General features: G+C 50.9%; 1 protein-coding gene across 2 annotated transcripts; it reads right to left on the reverse strand.

The window, feature by feature from the left end:
- Window positions 1–107: 107 nt before the first annotated feature.
- On the reverse strand, window positions 108–16,673 carry LOC128726832 (axotactin). Of its 2 annotated transcripts, none has more exons than XM_053820666.1 (19): window positions 16,556–16,673; window positions 16,225–16,398; window positions 15,755–15,998; window positions 14,943–15,162; window positions 12,637–12,772; window positions 9,332–9,616; window positions 8,511–9,235; window positions 6,820–7,685; window positions 6,518–6,732; window positions 6,053–6,452; window positions 5,727–5,974; window positions 5,226–5,657; window positions 4,952–5,152; window positions 4,006–4,617; window positions 3,747–3,931; window positions 3,360–3,647; window positions 3,167–3,296; window positions 2,893–3,092; window positions 108–621 (listed from the first exon to the last, which is right to left on the reverse strand). In XM_053820666.1, exons 1-19 carry the CDS (start codon window positions 16,671–16,673, stop codon window positions 166–168), a joined length of 6,135 nt encoding a protein of 2,044 aa, XP_053676641.1. In that variant the 3' UTR covers window positions 108–165. The 2 variants fall into 2 exon arrangements, with proteins under 2 accessions (XP_053676641.1, XP_053676642.1); XM_053820667.1 differs by having other exon boundaries at window positions 548–1,715.
- Window positions 16,674–18,306: the final 1,633 nt, after the last annotated feature.

Here is an 18,306-nt window from a genome sequence, read left to right on the forward strand (position 1 = left end):
AAATTTTCGTTTACCGTGCAGTACAATTGAAAGATTCACCGCTCATTCGGACCGCGTTTCGAATGATTTTAAATTGCAGGTCAACACAGAAACTATCGTGTTTCGGTTTATTCGATTTATTTCCTTTTCGTTGCTCCTTCCACGAGGCTGCTGTCATGAGCGCTGCTATTCTAAGGACATGATCGAATTGAGACTAGTAATGCTAGCACCCTGACTAGATGTGACCGAGGCGCGCTTGGTAAGATCGTACCGTGGGCCACCGAGATAGCTGATCGGGTTAGCGTACTGGCGGCAATCGGGACCCAAATTGATCGGTGGCAGCTTCCTCTGCTTGAACCGCAACGGCGGCACCGGTGGACCGCTGGATCTATCCGGCGCGCACCCGGTGGCTTCTGCGGTAACGGTTACTCCGGTTTCGGTACCTGCAAGATCGAGCTGACATGCATGAGCGGACACGGGGGCGTCGGGTACGTCGAGCACGGCATCGGAAGCGTTTTTCTCAAGCACTACATCATTACGGTGGTGCGGCAGCGTATCTAAGGCCGTGGGTGGTATGGCGGAAGCGAAGGACATGTCGTGGTCCGATCGAACCCCCTGAGCTTGCGGGTCCACTATTCCATCCTAGACGAGGTGTGAGCACATGAGCGGATGAGAAAATGGAGCGAGAATTTCAGGTTCGGGGCTGCATGAGTTATGGACCCCGATTCGATGATTGGGCCTGATGATCGGTCGGTTCCCTACTGATAATCCGGATGTGTGTGAAATGGTTGATAGGACCGGTGCGATGGTGATTTATTTTTCGTTTTAGTAACAAATACAGTCCTCACCGAGGCCACTGGGAGAAAGCGCATATAGACATTCAGGAAAACAGGAAGACAGCATGGCACACGGACACGAACATGGTCGGTTGTTACTGAAATACGTGACAACAGCGAGCTGGCGTAGCAAAAATTTCATTTATTCGCCCACGTTTTCAAGCGCACCGTTACAGCTAGGGAAAACCACTGCTCAAACAATCATACGTTTTCTGCTGCGTGCTGAACACCGTACCAAAGGGGCAGCAGGTTAAGGCTATTACGGTTCGTCTTCTAAGTGAGAAAAAGGATCTCTTTACAGTTGTGTAAACGGGTAGGCTACAAACTGCTGGTCCAGTAGTCACAGACCGGGTAGAGGAACGGTATGATTCGCGTGAAGGTTTACTAAGCAGGCTGCCTTTAGTTAGCACCAATGTACATGACCCCTTTTTCAATACAGTGAGTGCACACAGCGCTTTGAGATACAATAGAGAGCGACACCCCATATTCACAATTACCGTACAATCACACACAACATACACACACGCACAAGCATACACTCAACGCAGGCATACATATAACAGATAGCGTCCTTGGACAGCTCCCGGGAGGACTCCTTTACAGGAGGTCCTACGCCGGGGATTCGGGAGTTTCGTCGATTTTGAACGGCAACGGGCTGGCGGTAATCAGTGCTGAAGGCGGTGGTGGACCCCACGAAACCTGCCGGGGACTGCGGGAGCGCAATCCGTTGGTGAGCGGGGTCGATGACGTCAGGCTGGCCGGCGGGAGTGGAGTCATGTTGCCCGGTGTCGCAGGATCCTCGCCCGGTTCGGGTGGCTGTGACAGGACCAGCTTCGGTGGAAGCTTTCGCGAGCCAACCAAATGAGGGATGGATGTGATTTGAGCGTAGCTAACTTTCACCTGTTGGAAAGTGGAAGCAGAAGGACGTCCAAGAGGTGGTCGGGGTAGGCACAGGAGCAGGACCAATCCGATGGGGCGGAAAAATGGCGTATTAGAACCGGAGCTACTGATACCCGTCCTAGTGGAACATTCATGCGGATTTCCAGTTCGTTTAAGATGGTCGAGGGTTAGCAAATGAAACGGATCGCACGGGGATGAGCCCCGTAACTGGAAGGATTATGTGGCTTTCACAGGACACCGTAGATCTGTTTCGTTTGCTATCCCCCCATAATGAATAGACAACGTTCTGCTCATGCACATACCGTAACGTTCGATGGACAGAAAGACAACATGCGGCTACACAGTCCCATTCCTGTTAAAATAGACACAATCTCGCATGCAGGACATTCGCCTCCATTGACTGTTTGAACAGAAGAACAAACGCAGCCAGGATACACAACCCACACATACAACAACACGTTACAAAAACCAACAGTGTCACGCACGGGTTAAACGGCGCCGGTGCACGGTTTTCCGTGACCGGGGCGTACACGGGGTTTTATTTCACTTCCGGTCTCCGGACTAGAACACAACGAAGGCAGCGAGCCGCTTGGGCTGCTGCGTTTGGTTTAATTAATAAATAAGTACTACAAGCGCCTACTGCAAACGGTTGCTAACGGTGCTGTTGCCTACCGTGTTACGTGCGGGTTAGTTTAAGATGGCGTTCCGGTGGCGGTTAGCGTCCCGTGACGAGGACGTAACAAGGAACGGAATAGATTAAAAGGGCTTGAAAGGTGACGAGATGAGTGCGCATAATTTTGATATGGGACGCAGCATATCTCCTTATTCCATGCACCGTGGGAGAAGGAGCGCCACATATGGGTCCGAAAATATGTAAGGATATTTGTTCGTTTTGCCTATTTTTAGCCAGCTGGCAATTTTGATCGCAACTCTCGATGGGAAAGTGGATGTGTGCGGAAAGGATCGACGAGAAGGACGAGAAGAACAAAGGATGACTGGGTGCGTTCGTTTCGGCTCATGCAGCGGCTAGGCTCTAGCGGCTCATGCAGGCTCTAGCCTAGGACTACGTTTAGACACGAAACTCCTCGCTTGGATGCAGCTGCAGGTCGCCGAGGTCGAGCTTGTTAAGCGTGACCTCGCTGATCGAGCTGAGCGGGGCCAGCGCCTGAATGCTTACCGGGTTATCGGTCAGCTCGTGATCGTCGTCGTCCGGTGCCGGTTCGTCGTCGAGATCGGTCACCCGGCGATGGTTACCGTTTGCGATGCGATGGCGTGATCCATCACCGGCTGCTGCGGAGGGATCTTGCTTCAGAAGGGATTCGTTCTCTTCGGCTACCAGCGAGTCCCACTGTAGCTCGTGGTCAATTAATTGACTGTCTACAAGAGTGAAGAGAAAAATTGGGATTTTTTAAAACGTATCCTATTCCAATTCCGGAAGGTGGATCACTTACCACGAATGCCACCAGTTTCCACCGTAAACGGAACCGTTTCCAGCTTTTCCACCGGGGTCGCGGCATTGCCATTCTTCAGTATCCCAACGAGTGGTTTCGCTCCGTTCTCCTTCTTATCGTCACCGGGAATCTGAAGTGAAAAACCGGTAAAATAAGGAAGCAAAAGCTCACTCGTCTCAACACCAGGACTAACCGATTTGTAGCCGAATCCTTTCACACTCGTCGTGGATTCGTTCTGCATTTTGGCCGCCTGCTCCTTCGACCAGATGATGTCCTCGTCCGTTTGGCGCTCGATCCGTTTCCGGTACTCTCGATCGGACCGGTACACCTCGATCAGACAACACACGACGATGATAACGAAAATAGCCGTTAGCGTGATGAACACGACCTGCGTTTTTTCCTCCTTCGTCGACGGATCGAAGTGGACGGCTTTGTACGGGACGCGAGTTGGCGCATCCACCACCCAGTTCTTATCGATAACCTGCCCCCAAAAGGGGTGGAAAAAAATGGAGAAAATCCACATTCACCAAACGAAACTTGCTACCGAAACGCCACAGCGAAAGGACTGCGCCCAATTTACCGAAGTCATGTTGAGCGCCGGCTCGTTAAAGGGCGTCAGCTTCTGGATGACATCGAACTGCTTGCACTGAGCGGACCGAACACCCTGCGAGTTGATGACGGTAATCGTTTCCGCCTCGCTCTTCGTGAACAGCATGTACTCCTCGAGCGGTTTCATCGTTTCGTTGTTCACCTGGATGAAAATGTCTACCAACCCCGCGAGGACACGCGCATTAGTAACCGCTCGTTTGGAATTCGAACTCCCGCGCCAGGATACTCACTCGACAGACACCCGTCGTAGCTTTTGTACACGGCGAACCGCGGATCCGTCGTATTCACACCCCCAATTTGTACATGGTTCGCCCCCGGGTCGGACACCGACACGAGCGGCTTGTTGGGGACGGTCTTGATGGGGATCTGAACCCGGTCAACGAGCAAGGACGCTGTGTCTCCGTGCCTCGTGTAGTACACCGAATGGCGCGCGTCATCCATGAAGTTGCCCTCGATACGGGCCGCATGGGTAGCACCTTCACGGTCCTCCTCAATGTACAGATGGTTGTCGGCCGTGATGGCCACCATCAGGTAGTAGCTGCGGTCATTCCGTGATTGCAGCAGCAACATGACCCGATTCGCTCGGCGCATATCGTGACTCGAAAACGCCAACTGTAAACGGACGGAACCGACGGTTTCGGCCAGGGCTAGGCGACGCAGGAGTGTTGCTTCCCCGCTGAAACTTGCACCCTTTTCCTCCGAACAGAACTCTCCCAGGAAGCTGGTGTGCTCGCAGTTGCAAGTGCTTTCCTGCCGCACGAAGTTCTCCGTGCAGATGCCGCCGTTTTTGCACGGTTCAGCGTCACACTTCATCTGGCAACCGTTCAGGACGCCCTCGGTGACTGTAACGAAGCAAAAGTGGGGCTTTAGCACGGTGTGGTGGTATGCGTTGCTTACTGGTGTGAGAGAGAAAGGCCATTTCTGGCAGGATATTGCATTTTCAAGCGAGATGACGCGGCTGGAAGCTAACAAGCGATACACTGGCTTTTCGCAAGCTCAGCGTTTTTGATTTGGTCTTTTGGAACGGGGCATTATTTAGAAGGGCCCTATTATTTGGAAATGCCATTGGCATACCACGAAATCGCTCATATGAGTCCGCTCTTATGAGTATACACATTGATATTTACAGTACACTGCCGCTTGAACCTTTTCTAATAAGCTTCGAATGGATCTTACCGTGGGCGTTGTTTTGGGTGGCCATTTCTCGCAGCGATATCAGATTCTCGCCAATCTTCAACCCGCGGATGCATCCGATGTAACCCTCAAGCTCAGCCGTGTCCTGATTCGGGCGAAGAAGATTTGCCGGATCGTACCCACCGATATTAAACTGAAAGTATTCCGTGGGCGGTGCCGGTGGTCGATGGGGTGACAGGACCTCTGCAACAGAACACACCAGGTGGGATGTAATTAACTTCAATTAATAGCTATACTTCAGTGACAAGCAACCTACCAAGCTCTGGATTTGTCCATGGTTTGTTCGAATACTCGTCGAGCAGCAGAAACCCGCGATCGATCGTGACATTCTTCTCGTTGACGTACAGCGTTGTGTTGGCGTCGGTGCGAATAACCGCCACCTGGATGCTGCGTGCATTATGCAGCTCACTATGCTCGATCGTCAGATTCACGATATCATTGCCGTAGTTGTACAGGTACACGATCTCACTTCGATTTGTGAGGTACAGATGGATGAAGTTGTTGTAATGATCGTTGGCGTACAGCACAAATGCGTGCCGATCGTACGTACGCAGGTTCACCAACAACGAGGCGCTCAATATAGCCCGCAGTCGTTCACGCTCGTCTCTCATATCCTCCGGATCGGAGAGGTAGTTTCGCTTCAGATACGATTCACGGCTGATGAACGTCAACGCGTCCTCGTTGATGTCTGTCAGAAAAACGAAAACGATCGTAAAGAACTTGATGTCCTTTTTCACCTTCGCCACAGGATACTCACTGGTCTCGCAGTGCTGGCCAAGATGCGCCCACCGGTTCTGGCATACGCACTCGAACGTGCTCCAGAGCTCTCGACAGTATGCGCCATTTTTACACGGGTTTGGCACGCAGGATGGCTTACAGTCCTTAATAATCTCCGACAGATGCACCGACATGAAGCTGTAGATGTCAAGGATCTCACCGTTCACGACCAACCCTCGGAAGCATCCGATCAGTCCCTGCTTAACCGTGTACTTCTTCGAGATTTCGCTGCGGATCGCGAGGTAAGAAAACAAAACATGAATACTTAACTACCGACCGAGTCCTTGGTCACTACCAAATACTCACGTAGGAGCACCACCGATGAACATGCTGCCCTCAAACGGACCAAACTCCTCCTCCGGTTGCAGATCGACCATGCGCGTGTCCGTGTTGATCATGAACCGCACGTGATGCTCGTTGTAATCGATCCAAATCTTGTGCCATTCGCCACCGTTCAGCTTCCGGTTCGTGTCGATGACGAGCGTCTTTGGTGTGCCGGTGTTGAGCGTGAAATTGAACGTCAGCTGATAGTCACCAGTTAGTGCCACCATGAAGGAAGGATAATTCGATCGGATCGGCGGTTGGAACAGCAAGATCGCCTTCTCACCCGTCGTGCGGAACGAGAACGCAATGTCACCTTTACGCCATCCCGGCACCTCGATGTATGACTGGGACGTCGTGAAAGTGACGACGTACTTTTGCGTGTCTGTGGAAGAGATGTGAGAGGATGCCATGCGTGTCTAAAGGATACGATTGTACCGGTTCACTTACTGGTCTCGACGCACTCCAACGGGCCAAGCGTGATGCGCCCTTGAGACTCCTCATCTAGGCCCTTCTGCTGGAGGAAGTACATCTGCGTGATGCCCAGACTCGGCGGTTCCTTGTAGTATCCTTCATCCGACAGCCACCGGTTGAGATTCGCATCGCAGTTGCACGACTGATTAACGTCCTCACAGTTCTTCCCGATCGCACAGGAGCACGTTCCTCTGATGAAGAAACAAATACCCAAAAACACACACACGCAAGATGGTTAGGAAATCGTACACCTACACGATTAAGCTTGCGATTGGCACCTTTTCACCTCTCCCAGCGAGTCGACCGTGTTATTATTTCGTGACGATTTGAACCACGTCGAGGAGTGCAGCTCAAGCGGCGCCTTGATGCAGTCGTACTTGACGTACTGCGTGCAGTAGAGCGAATGCGAAATCAATTCCTGCAGCATCTCGGCGCTAAACTCGCGATACTGAATGTGGAAGCTAAAGTCTTCGTCCGTGGCCGATCGCACGTCCACCTGCGATGGCAGGTTGTGTTCGACGATCGTCTTCGTGGCGTTGGCCAGACTCTGAAAGTCACACTTGACACGTGCCGGTGGGAAAACCCCATTTCCGTCGATGTCGATCGAGTAGACGTCCGATTTGGAGTACCCGAGCAGTGCTAGCTCCTCGCATGTCTTTCGGAACTTTGTAAAGTGACAGTTCTTCCCGATGTACCCGGTGTCCTTGCAGTCGCAGATGATGCCGTCATCTTTAACAGCGCATTTTCCTCCGTGTTCACAAGTGTTTGGCTTCTTGCACGGATCTACGTACTTGCAGTTGTCGAGCGAAACGTCACCAACAACGCGTTCACTTTTCACCAGGTACCGTGGTTCGATTTCCACGCCGTTGATCTTGAGATCGCGCAAGCATCCAACCAACCCAGAGGCGGCCGCTTTCAGGCTGCTACCGATGATGAGCTTATCGCCGATGTTGAACGATAGCCCGTACATCTGCGTCACGGAGTGGCGATAGTCGACGACAAACCGGATGTCGTTGCGTTCGTACGTCAGCTGGATCGAATGCCAGGAGGTTGGGTTCTCGATGCGGATGTACGTCGTGTGCGTGACGTTACTTTTCACGTCCGGGCAGAGATCGAAGCTCAACCGATCGGTCGCTAACCGAAGCTGTAATGGGTGAAAGGGAAATTTCTTGAAAATGCCTACTAAAGGACACAATCTGCAGCGCTGCTTTAAACGTGTTCAAGGCGAAAACCAACCACCAGGGAATGGATATGTCTCGAGATTTTACCACCCCCAAAGGTCGGTTTCGGGTGGTGAAAATCAATAACCCCTTATTCCGAGGAAAACAAACCAACACCCACAGCGGGGGTGGTACGTACGAGAGAGTGAGAGAGAAAGGATTAACGAAAGCACAGTAATTTGATAGCGCACCATATTAAAAAACTTCTACCCCGTCCAAAATCAAAACACCTTATTGGGCTGGTATCGTGCCATCTAAACCGACCGTAACAAATTCAAAGGTAAGGGTTTCAGTTACCACCTGCTAGGTTTGGGGTCGGGCGGGTGAGATTAAAATGTCATTTTTACCGGTGGCTTACACGCGCCCTGGGCCCCCTCTTTTGGTATGCGACATTATCACATGCAATCACGAGAGCGTGATGTGATCGTCCCCAACCGCATGCTCCCTAGGGTGCTTTGGATGGGGTGCTTATTTTTCGGTTGCGAGCCTACAAACAGGACGTTCGCAATGTGGGCTTCCTCTTGCAAAAAGGGCACCGGAGTGAACGGATTCCGGAGCGTTGGCTCGAGCCTCATGCTACATGGCTGTGGATTTTCCGTACGCCTTTCGCACGCCTTTTCGTGTGGAAAAAGGAATGTAACCCTCCAGATGCCTCGAGCGCATACCATTTGCCACGGGACTGCGTATGGTACGGAATTGAGGGAACAAAATAATATTGAAAAAACTAACATTCACCCCCGAAAACGAACCTCCCAGAATCCTTGTCCTTCGCTTGTTTTGACGTCACTGTACGCCAGGACGGCTGTCGCCTTGCTGCTCTTGAAGTCAAACTTCAGCGAGAGTGTGTCGGGGTTGTTCATTGGCCACCAGATGTGTGATTTGGCGTACGAGAAGGTGATCGGGATGACCTCCACGTTCGCTTCGTAGAATTCCTCCTCGAGCACGCCGATGTAATGCACCTTTGGGTTGCCTTTCTTCAGCTCGAACAGCACCGAAACGTCGTTGTAGAAGACGTACTTGAGCGAACCCACGAAGTTGTTGCTCGATGCAAGGCCTTTTCGCTTGCTTAGGTTAGGTCCACCACCGAAGTAGATCTCAGGGTCGAACAGTAGATTGTGAATTGGACCGAGGAGGTCCAGGATACGCACGTGATCATCAAGGATCGCGATCACCTTATTATGCTCGTGCAGGATCGTGAGGTTATGCCAGTAGTGGCGCGTTAGGTCCTGCCCCAGGGTCGCCGTCATGACACCATCTCCGAAGTCCATTTCAATGTACGCCGAGTGGTTCTTGATCGAGGCGGCAATGTACTGTGGTTTGAGGGATTCACCGCTTGCATAAAACAGCGCCGAATCATCGTAGTTCGTCTTGAACAGCATACTGATGCGGGTTAGAGGCGAATGGACGCGGTCCTTCCAATCGTAGATGCGGTACGACACGAAACTGGAGCCACGTAGGGTCAATACCGTCGCGGCTAAAACAAAACGGCGAAAGATTTCGATTAATTTACAAACATTTAGTAAACCTTTAGCTCAAGGCAGGTGAAAACACCGAAGAAAGGAATACTCACTGTAGATGTCACAATGTTCGCCCTCATACTTCGTACCGAAGCAATCGCACGAAATGTCGTAGTAATGATTAATGCACCGTGACCCGGTGAAGCAGAGATTCTGGCGCGAGTGGCATTTGTTGCGGCAGCCCTCCTTCACGTTTTCGTGCTTCGTCGCGATGAGTGGCGTTATCGGCAGCAGGTCCGAGGCGGCCTTGCCCGAGCTCAACACCACGTTCCGTATGCAGCCGACAAATGACTCAATTATGTATTTAACACCGTGCAGTTTTTCTTCCGAGCTGAGACCTGCGTGTGTTGGTAGGCGGTTCCAGGGTGGTTGCAGGATTCAACCGAAAAACCGGAAGGGGTGTTGCACAACCAGGAAGCCATTGTGGAAGACATGAAACAAAGAAGAACTGTTAGTGTGAGGCTCCTCTACGCTTATCTTGACAGCTTGCCGTTTGGTTTGAGAAATGGTTTGAGAAGTTTGTTGCACGGACGCTCGGTTACTAGGGTGCCCAGCATGTGTTGCTACGGGAGATAAATTAGTTTTAGAACGAAGAGGATGCCATGGTGCCGTGAAACTGCATCCATCTTCGCGCCAAGAGATGAAGAACAATAAAACGGAAGTGTTACATTTAGCATGGCATTGTAAATGAGCCAAATAGAAAGTGATTTCGGGACATTCCCGCCCCAAAAACGCCACGTACGTGGTTGGAGTTTTGCGTTTAAAATGGAAACAATTTCCCTTCAAGATGCCACTTTCGATTCCACCCGTGCACGCGTGTGTGCGTGTTTCGGAATCTGGCAAGCTAAAAGCGCGCGACGCATTAAAATTGGAAAACCAATTGATAAATGGCCACCAGCGAGATGGGCAACACGTTCAAGGAAGTATCGCAATTTCCCCGAAACGACGGTGACGACGACGACGACGTCGAGGACTCGGTCACACACGGGCACCCACTAAACACATCATTACACAAGCCACAAATCATTCGAACAACGCGCGTACGAGCACCCAGCCTGGCGTACGGCCATCGCAACGGATTTCGTCCCCAAGATGGATCCTTCGGACGACGTGGATTCCGCAGCACAAGTTCGTAAGCTGTGCCAACCAGACCCGTGGGCCCCGGTCCCGGTAATCGCACTCATTTATCGTTCGAACGCGTGAAAATCGGTCCGCACCGCAACGGCAAATGGTCGTGTGTTGTTTTTCGCCGCACAGTCGGCAGGAAAGTTTTTGCCGCCCATCGAGACCGATTTCCATCGGCGCCCCCGGAACGCACATAACCGTCGCCATCAATCTTATCGAAGATTAGGGCAGCCTTGTCTTGTGTGTACGTTTGTGTGTGTGTGTCGCTTCTTGGGGGTGTGAGACAGGGTGTCTTTCGGAAATGGAATAGGACATTTCGCAGTGAGCTTATCCCTGGGAGAGGTGGCAAACGAGTGAACAGACGGTTGAGAGCTTTCCTGTCGAGATGGATGGGATGATGTGCTGTTGTCGTGCAGTGGTTTTTCGTGCGCAAATTTCGTCCTTTCAGGCAGGACGGTCGGTGACCTTGAAACATCAGATCGCAAGGAAAAGACCACAACGGCCTGTTTCGACTGTATTCCCCAACCGGTCATCAGTGCGAAAAAGAGCTCAACTTCTCACGACGTTCCACTCCTGGCGACAATATCCATTACCAAGCCTTAGACGGCCATTTTGAGGACCCTGAACTACGGTGCCTTTTTTTGCTCCTTCCTTCGATCGACTTTAATCGACTCTTTAAGCCTTCCTGTGTGAGGCGTGAGTCAACCGAAATCCTACGATACACGCGAGCTTGGGAAAAGTTTTCCCCCTTTTTTCCGACTCTTAAAATGGTCCCGTAAATTCCCCAAAGGGAAAACCCCGAACTGACTGAGCTACTAGCGAACTCCGCTCTGACCCTTCTGCCATCCAAGCAGGCGGTGATGATTTAAATTAATCGTTGCCAAACACAATATTGAACGGAGCGACTTTGCCGCACGTGCTCGGTGCATTTCCGTTCGGTGGGTTGAGCCGATAATTGAATGGGCCGGGCGCAAAGCAGAACCTGGGTAAAACTCGCCAACTCGCAACAGTAAGTATGTGACTGCCCCTGGTGCGGTTGTGGCCGGTTTCTCGTGGGACCGGTGATTCCGTGCGCCCTGGTGACGTTTTTATTGGAACGACAAGTTTATTCTAATCTCTTGAGAAACTTTGGGCCCCCACCCATTGGGGAAACCCCCCATCGGTGTGCCCTGTTTCCCGAGTAAGGGCGAGAAAATTAATTTTAATGGACACATGTGGGTACGGGCGGCAAAAGTTCGTCTTGCTATCGGGTCCGGGTTCGCCGGACCGGGCCGAATTCGTGCGGCAGGATATGATAAGCCTTTTCCGGGGAACCTGCGAAGCGGAGAAATAAGTCAAAGCGACCGGTCGGAAGCCATAAACAATAAGTAACAGTTTTGCCTGCTAAGGTTCGAACCCGGCCGGCTGTCGATAGGTTCAATTGGCATTGTTTGGGTGAGGCATAAATCTCCCATCGAGCTCGTTGGTGAGAGCCCTTTCCGGAACGGTATTGAAGGGTTAGGTGAGTTTATTAAAATTTTTGGTGCGCATAGTTTGCGCAACAGCTTCCAAGAAGACTTTATTAGAGGCGAACAAACAGACATCATGAGGGTTGTGAAAGTTGCTCTTGTAGGTTTTTCCCGTAAAACAGTGTTATGATAAAAATTGGGCTTCTTTATTGCATGAAAATTCTGCCACCAAGTGGGTGGCTTTACCTACTCATGATTTTCATTAAAAGCGAACAGTTCGTGGCGTACGCATTTCACGGAAAATCCACACGGGAAAAGTTAAACTCCGATCGAAGCCAATTTTCGATAGATATTGCAAGGCAACCGATACGCGTCTCGTTTGTGCCAGCCCGAGGATGGTTAATTTCGGTGAACATGATAATTCCACCCTGGCATAAACCAATCGAAACGTGGGCTTTTTCATCCACTTGTGGGTTGAAACGAGCCGCATGTTTGATGTAAACGAGTACCAGCGCCGGGTGAATATCTCTCGCAACAACTTTTGGTGTGCCATTTGCTGGCAAACGCACCGTCAAACCCACATGTAACCGGGCTACGGGGAGTTTTCCCGCATACGATGCGCTTGACGAACACTTGACGCCTGCTAACGAGCCGTTTTCGCGGTGGAAACCATCAACCGTCGTATCAGCCTTCATGCTAGAGGCGCCCGAGGCCACTGATTTACTGCCCGACCGTGAGACAAGCTTTTGAGTTGTGCGGCTGGCACAGTATTTTGCAGTACTCACCACCGACGAGGACGACCGACATAAGATTGTTGGATACGCCGTAATTGGTTTCGTGATTTAATCCCTTCAGGTACACCTCCTCCTTGTTGTTATCGACGCGGGCTATCAGTCGGGCGCCGTGCACATCGATGCGTACCTAAAGCGGGAGGATGCGAAAGATGCGAAAAATGGAATGAGCCAAAAATAGGAACCGGAAAAAGTATATAAAACCAAAGAGAGAGAGAGACAGGCCCTCTAGAGAGGCACATTGTGGTCTGGACACATGTTGCGATGAAGATGATGCTAATTTGATGAGATTTATGCAAGCATTTACGGGGAAAATCGTTATCATTAGTGGTTTGCATTAAATCAAATGAATACTGATCAAACATGGAATAGGTTTAAAACCCTTAGATGGCTCTCGCTTACAGAAATCACTGTGTTTGCGTTCCACTCAGACCAATTGATGTGGATGAAGACAAAACTGCTTCAAGTTGAAAGAGATGCACGCGCCAAGAAGGAGCGCACTCCTTGAGGCTGTGTGATATTTTTACTTCACCCATCGCTCATCGCTATCGCCTTCCCACGAAGGACACAAACTAACGAGTGTGTGTGTGTGTGTGTGTGCGCGAGGCGGTTCTTTTATGAGAATTCCATTCCACCGCCATTCAATATTTCATGACGGCAAAATGTGTTCCACCTTGTTTCAACAACACAAAAAGAAAAAAAACGCCCCGTCTCAAGTGACGCCGAAAGGATGCGTTTCTGGTCGTCATCTGCTCGGCGTGCACCATACGCCAGGGGATCCTTCCAAGAACGGCCTCGCTGCCCGCCCGGAGCCTGTCTGTGCGTCCCCATAATAGGGCAGCCGGTAAACAGCAAAACAACTTCCCCGGTTGCTCGTGATGGATGAATGATAAGGACCTCCTCTCGAGGCGGGAACGGTGAGCCCTTTGCCGGAACCGTACTGGTGGAAATGCTCGGAAATAAAGGGGGGGGGGGGGGGGAAACCCACACACGATGGATTCACCGGCGGTTTGATAGGCTATGTGGTTCGGATCCGCATAAAGATGTGTTTTTCTCGTCACCTTCAAAAGCGCTACGCGTTGAGAATTTCCCGGAATATCCTGCCCGGTAGGTGAAGAGCATTTTTTTTTGTCGCTCACACACGTTCTACCTGCCCGCAGAGCGCTTGGTGGCTCCTTGAACTGGAATTTAATTATCACCTTTCAGCCTTACGCTTGTGGTTGCGACATTCGGGCGGCAGTCTCTTTTCTCCATCCTACTCGGTTGGCTCGATCGTAGGTGGCTTTGCGTTCTCGAGCCCGGATCGTCGTTTTTTTTTGTGCGAAAGGTGTCCTGGATGAAGACTACATGTTCTTTTTTTTTGCATAAATTACTGCCCGGACAAAAAGGGAAGGTTTCCATTTTGTTGCCAATTCGACTCACTCGAGCAGAAACGGCGCTCAGAGGCGCGTGGGCACCCATGAAGCGGATTTATAATGTAACTTTCGTCTAATACTAGATTACGATACGCCCTAGCGTAAGCCAGATTAGTTCTAATGAGATTATATTAGCCTGATGCCCTATTAGGAACGAGATTCTACGACACGCATCACTCTTGCTCTCGATCGGTCCCCACTTTGTCATCATAATCGCCATCACCGGTGAAAGAAAAGGCTACAAATTGAGTATTTTTGTTCCCTCTGCCCCACAACACAACATGATCACTCTCAATCCTACATGATGGATTTTCCGGCTGCTCGTGTGTTTTTGTCCCAAGGCCACGAATGGCTTACGAGACGCGCAACAAAGCGTGAGCGAAAAAGGATGGTGCTTATCACGTTTCGAAAGCATATCGAACGCCCATCCGATAGCACCAACCACCCACGGTGGCATGAAAAAGCGAGTTTGAGGCGCGCCGGCCACTTGCCGTCGGTGTTTGTTGAATTTTTGACGAGCCATGAAGCAACCATCTTCCATCGGTCGGGTGCGGCCAGGTGCGTTAGCTCGTTACGTCCAAGAAGCAAACCGACAAAAGCTCGAGCACCGGGCATTAGATCGGATCTGCTGGTGGACTGGACTGTCGTCTGGGAGCCCAACGGGACTTACTGTTGACTCATGGCACCATATCTCGGGAGCCATTGTGGGACGATTTTCCATCCTACCCACATACGTGTACGCTTATGGTTTGGGGAATTTCGATGGTCTTTTGCCTTCAAACGAACGGTCACACTGATGATGGTGATGATGATGATGATGGAGCGGTTGTGTGATAGCAAAAGGATAGTTGTTGTATTTTTCGGTCACCCAGTTTCCGGCCTTACCATGACACTGTGCCACTCGTCCCGGTTGAGGCCCTCGCCGACGGTGACGCTGGTCGAGTGGTTCCCAAACACATGCACCACTTTCAGCTGGCCCTTCTCGACGATGACGTACAACGCGTACGGGTCCAGCTTCACGCCGGCGGGCGTCTTGACGTTGTGATACACGAGCAGCCCGTGCGGGAGCCGCGTTCGGAACTGGAACGATATTTCGCGGCAGAGCCTGTGTGCGGGAAAGCGGAAACGGAGAAAATTAATTAAGCATCCAACAGTGGGGCTGGCTGCGAGCGGGCTACAGATATGAATTTGGTGATGGAATGGATTTTCCACCGAGCTAGGTGTTTGCGTTCGTTGAGACGAGAGGATTTTTTTCGCTTCACGCTCTGTCACTTCACAGTTAAAGAGGGCATGCGATAGGGACTAGTCAGACGGATTGTAACAGACTCGTGTTGGGTTATTTGAGGGAAAAGGAAAACGAACCATTTGACGGCATCGATTAGTGCGAGAATGTGTGAACGATTTGCATACTTGTAACAGTTGGAACGGCGTGGATTGTTAGATTACGACCGAAGAAATAATGGGACAGACGAATTATTTCACCATTAACATTCCAACTTGACGATAAAATGCAGAGTTTCTTTAAATGTTCAATTCAAATAAATCGGCCTACTACGATACGAAACGTTACTTGGCGTTAGGAAGCGTTACATGTTTTCACCAGAACGCACCATCGCCAAAAAGGAAGTAAATTAACGCTCGCGAATAATCTCAACGCTCGCCATAAACCGTAAATGTCAACCCCCGCCACTATTTACCTAAGCTGGAACGTTTGTATGGTTTCACCGTCCATCTGGATGAAGGTGTTGTTTTTCGCAAACATGAACGTTTTCTCATATCCCGTCTCCTTGAACGTCAGCTCGGAACCACGCAGCTCGTCCGGCACCGGAGCCAGCGTGCTGCTGGACGAATGCAACGACCAGGCTTCCTGCGTTTGGGTGCGCACGGTAGACGACGACGGGTCAACGGTGGTTGTTAGCGGAATCGGCGGTTGGGGTGTTTCTGCAAACGGGCAAAAGGATCCCAGATTAGTGTCGGCGTTCATTTCGGCGCCCTCTCCCAAACAGCGAACTAAAGGCTCCAGGACGAAGGGCTCGAGCCCTTTTGCTGTGTTCTGGCTCGGCTCGTTTGGGCTTATCGAGTCGATTCAATTGCGGAAAAACCACCACCCGGTTACAGCACCCAGCACGATGGAGGCGCCTAATCCCCCGTACGGCGCTTGACTCACGTGTTTCATTAGCACACTGCTGCATGCACTGCTCGTACGTTTCGAAGTTGTTCTGCAGATTCCCACCGCAACCGCCCCAGATGAACTGCGTGCAGTTGTTGATCGTCTGCTCGAAGCGGTACCGATAGTCGAACGTCTGGCACTGGCCCGGTTCACCCGGTCCGGTACATTTGGCTGTCAGGGCACCGGGGGGGAAAGACACACACACATAAAAACATATACATCATCTTCAGGCATTCAGTCGAGCGAAAACAAGCGCTCAAACAAAAAAAAAGGGCGAAAAAGAGCGAGTGAGAAACGATCATTTTCTTGCGCACATTTACGGACTTACGGTAAACTATCTCCTTCGGTGGCTCGGCGTTGGTAGGAATGGCAAGGACACGCGGCAGCGTACAAGCCATACAGGTGAGGTAAATTGTAAGCAATACTGATGCGGCATGATAGGTCATTATTTTACCGGGCAAGCTGTTGATGCTTTCTGCGGGGAGAGGCATAAATAGAGCGAGAGAGAGAGAGAGAGAGAGAGAGAGAGAGAGAGAGAAAAAATGGCATGAAACGAGTGGCGAAACTGCAGTGGGAAGAGAATACACGGCCGGCACAATGGTAAAACCCCACAAATTACGGTTATGGCTGATGGAATGGTACGGTCCGGTGCCGTTTTGCGAAAGAATAATGGTACGTGTGTGGTGTCTGTTGATGCTGCAACTCGACGGGGCTCGCCATCGCGCCGGTGTAACGTTATTCTATGCTATGAAGCACGCTGAATTAGCACTTCGGTGCTCTTGTTCATGTTTTGTTGAGCAGAGCGCTGGAGCTATGGTTTGTTGTTTATTTTATCAAGTAACACAATGGTGAACGGTGAAGCGTATTACTGTCTGTGAAATCCTAACGCAAGCTTCTGGAGTAGTCCTCGCTCGAGCTTGGTAGTTTAATTTTGGGTTTGAATTAAATCGCACAATCATGATGTTTTATCAATCTACCTCCACCCAATAAGTGCCAATTTTCGTTAGGACAATGACACACGATAAATATTTTCCCACTTTTATGATTACATCCTCGCTATCCCGGGGGCTTTTTAACGACAAAAACAATCCACCTTACCCCCTAGTTCAACGACGTGCCGGTTGAGACTCGATCACAGCGTGCTTCTACAGCCGATTCTGCTGAAAGCTTTTAGCCTAAAACACTCCTCAAGTGCTCCAATCAATTCCATCCCCCGGTGCGGGTAGGCTTACTGGGCTCACTCATAGACCCGATGGTTCTATCTCACCGAGAGTGCCGGATGGTGGCTGTCATGTAGCATAATTTCCACGGCAAATTGATTAATTTGCTATCGTTTTCAGCTGCGATACCGTACCCGGTGCACACCGGTGTGGTGCTTGAGCGCGCGTGCAAAACAACGAAACACGCATAAGCGGGGCACGGGAAAGTCCCAAGATACCCACCCCGAGTGGGAGTTGGGGGTCGATTTTTGTTGTGAGGCTTTCGTTAGGTGCCTAGGCGTCTAGAAGAATACCCGGCGTGGTTCGATGGAGGCGCCCGGTGCTTGATGGAGACGCCCAGTACTCGATGGGAGAATGAATGCCATGAAATCTCCATAATTTGCCGACCCCACCAAGACGATCCTCCCATATTCCCACGACACGAGGAAAGAAAGTGAAAATGATAGAGAGAGAGAGAGAGAGAGAGAGAGAGAGAGAGTGCGCGTGGGAAATTTATTTGTGTACGCTCGCTCGTACACTCCATTCTTCAGGCCACACATTCAGAGGATAAACTCAGCGACCGGATCGCGAGCATCCTGTCACGTCTCGAGGACACCCGTGCAAGGACGGAAGGGGATGGGAAAATCTCATAAATCTTCCCAAACCCAAGGACAGCACGGCGAAAGGCGGCAGCTCATTCGTAGTCGTGCCACTTCAGTTATTAGGAAAGCTCATTACTCTCTTCCCCGCATGTGTTCGAGGTGAGCTGTGGACATTAGAGCGCAGGGAAGCTGGAAGCTGGCCAGCGTGATTCATCGGTGTAAAAAATGCATGATAATAGAAGTAACGCTCGAACGTAGCGTGCCAGCATAGCAATGAC

Source organism: Anopheles nili, chromosome 3 (genome assembly GCF_943737925.1).
Source record: "Anopheles nili chromosome 3, idAnoNiliSN_F5_01, whole genome shotgun sequence".
Classification (NCBI taxonomy): Eukaryota; Metazoa; Arthropoda; class Insecta; order Diptera; family Culicidae; genus Anopheles; species Anopheles nili.

Excerpts from the sequence above, each read along its gene's own strand:
- LOC128726832 (XM_053820666.1), bottom strand. The coding sequence starts at position 16,673 with ATGACCTATCATGCCGCATCAGTATTGCTTACAATTTACCTCACCTGT. Across the intron at positions 9,236-9,331 it reads CGAACATTGTGACATCTACA|CCGCGACGGTATTGACCCTA; the intron begins GTGAGTATTCCT and ends GTTTTGTTTTAG. Across the intron at positions 6,453-6,517 it reads GTTGGAGTGCGTCGAGACCA|ACACGCAAAAGTACGTCGTC; the intron begins GTAAGTGAACCG and ends TCTCTTCCACAG.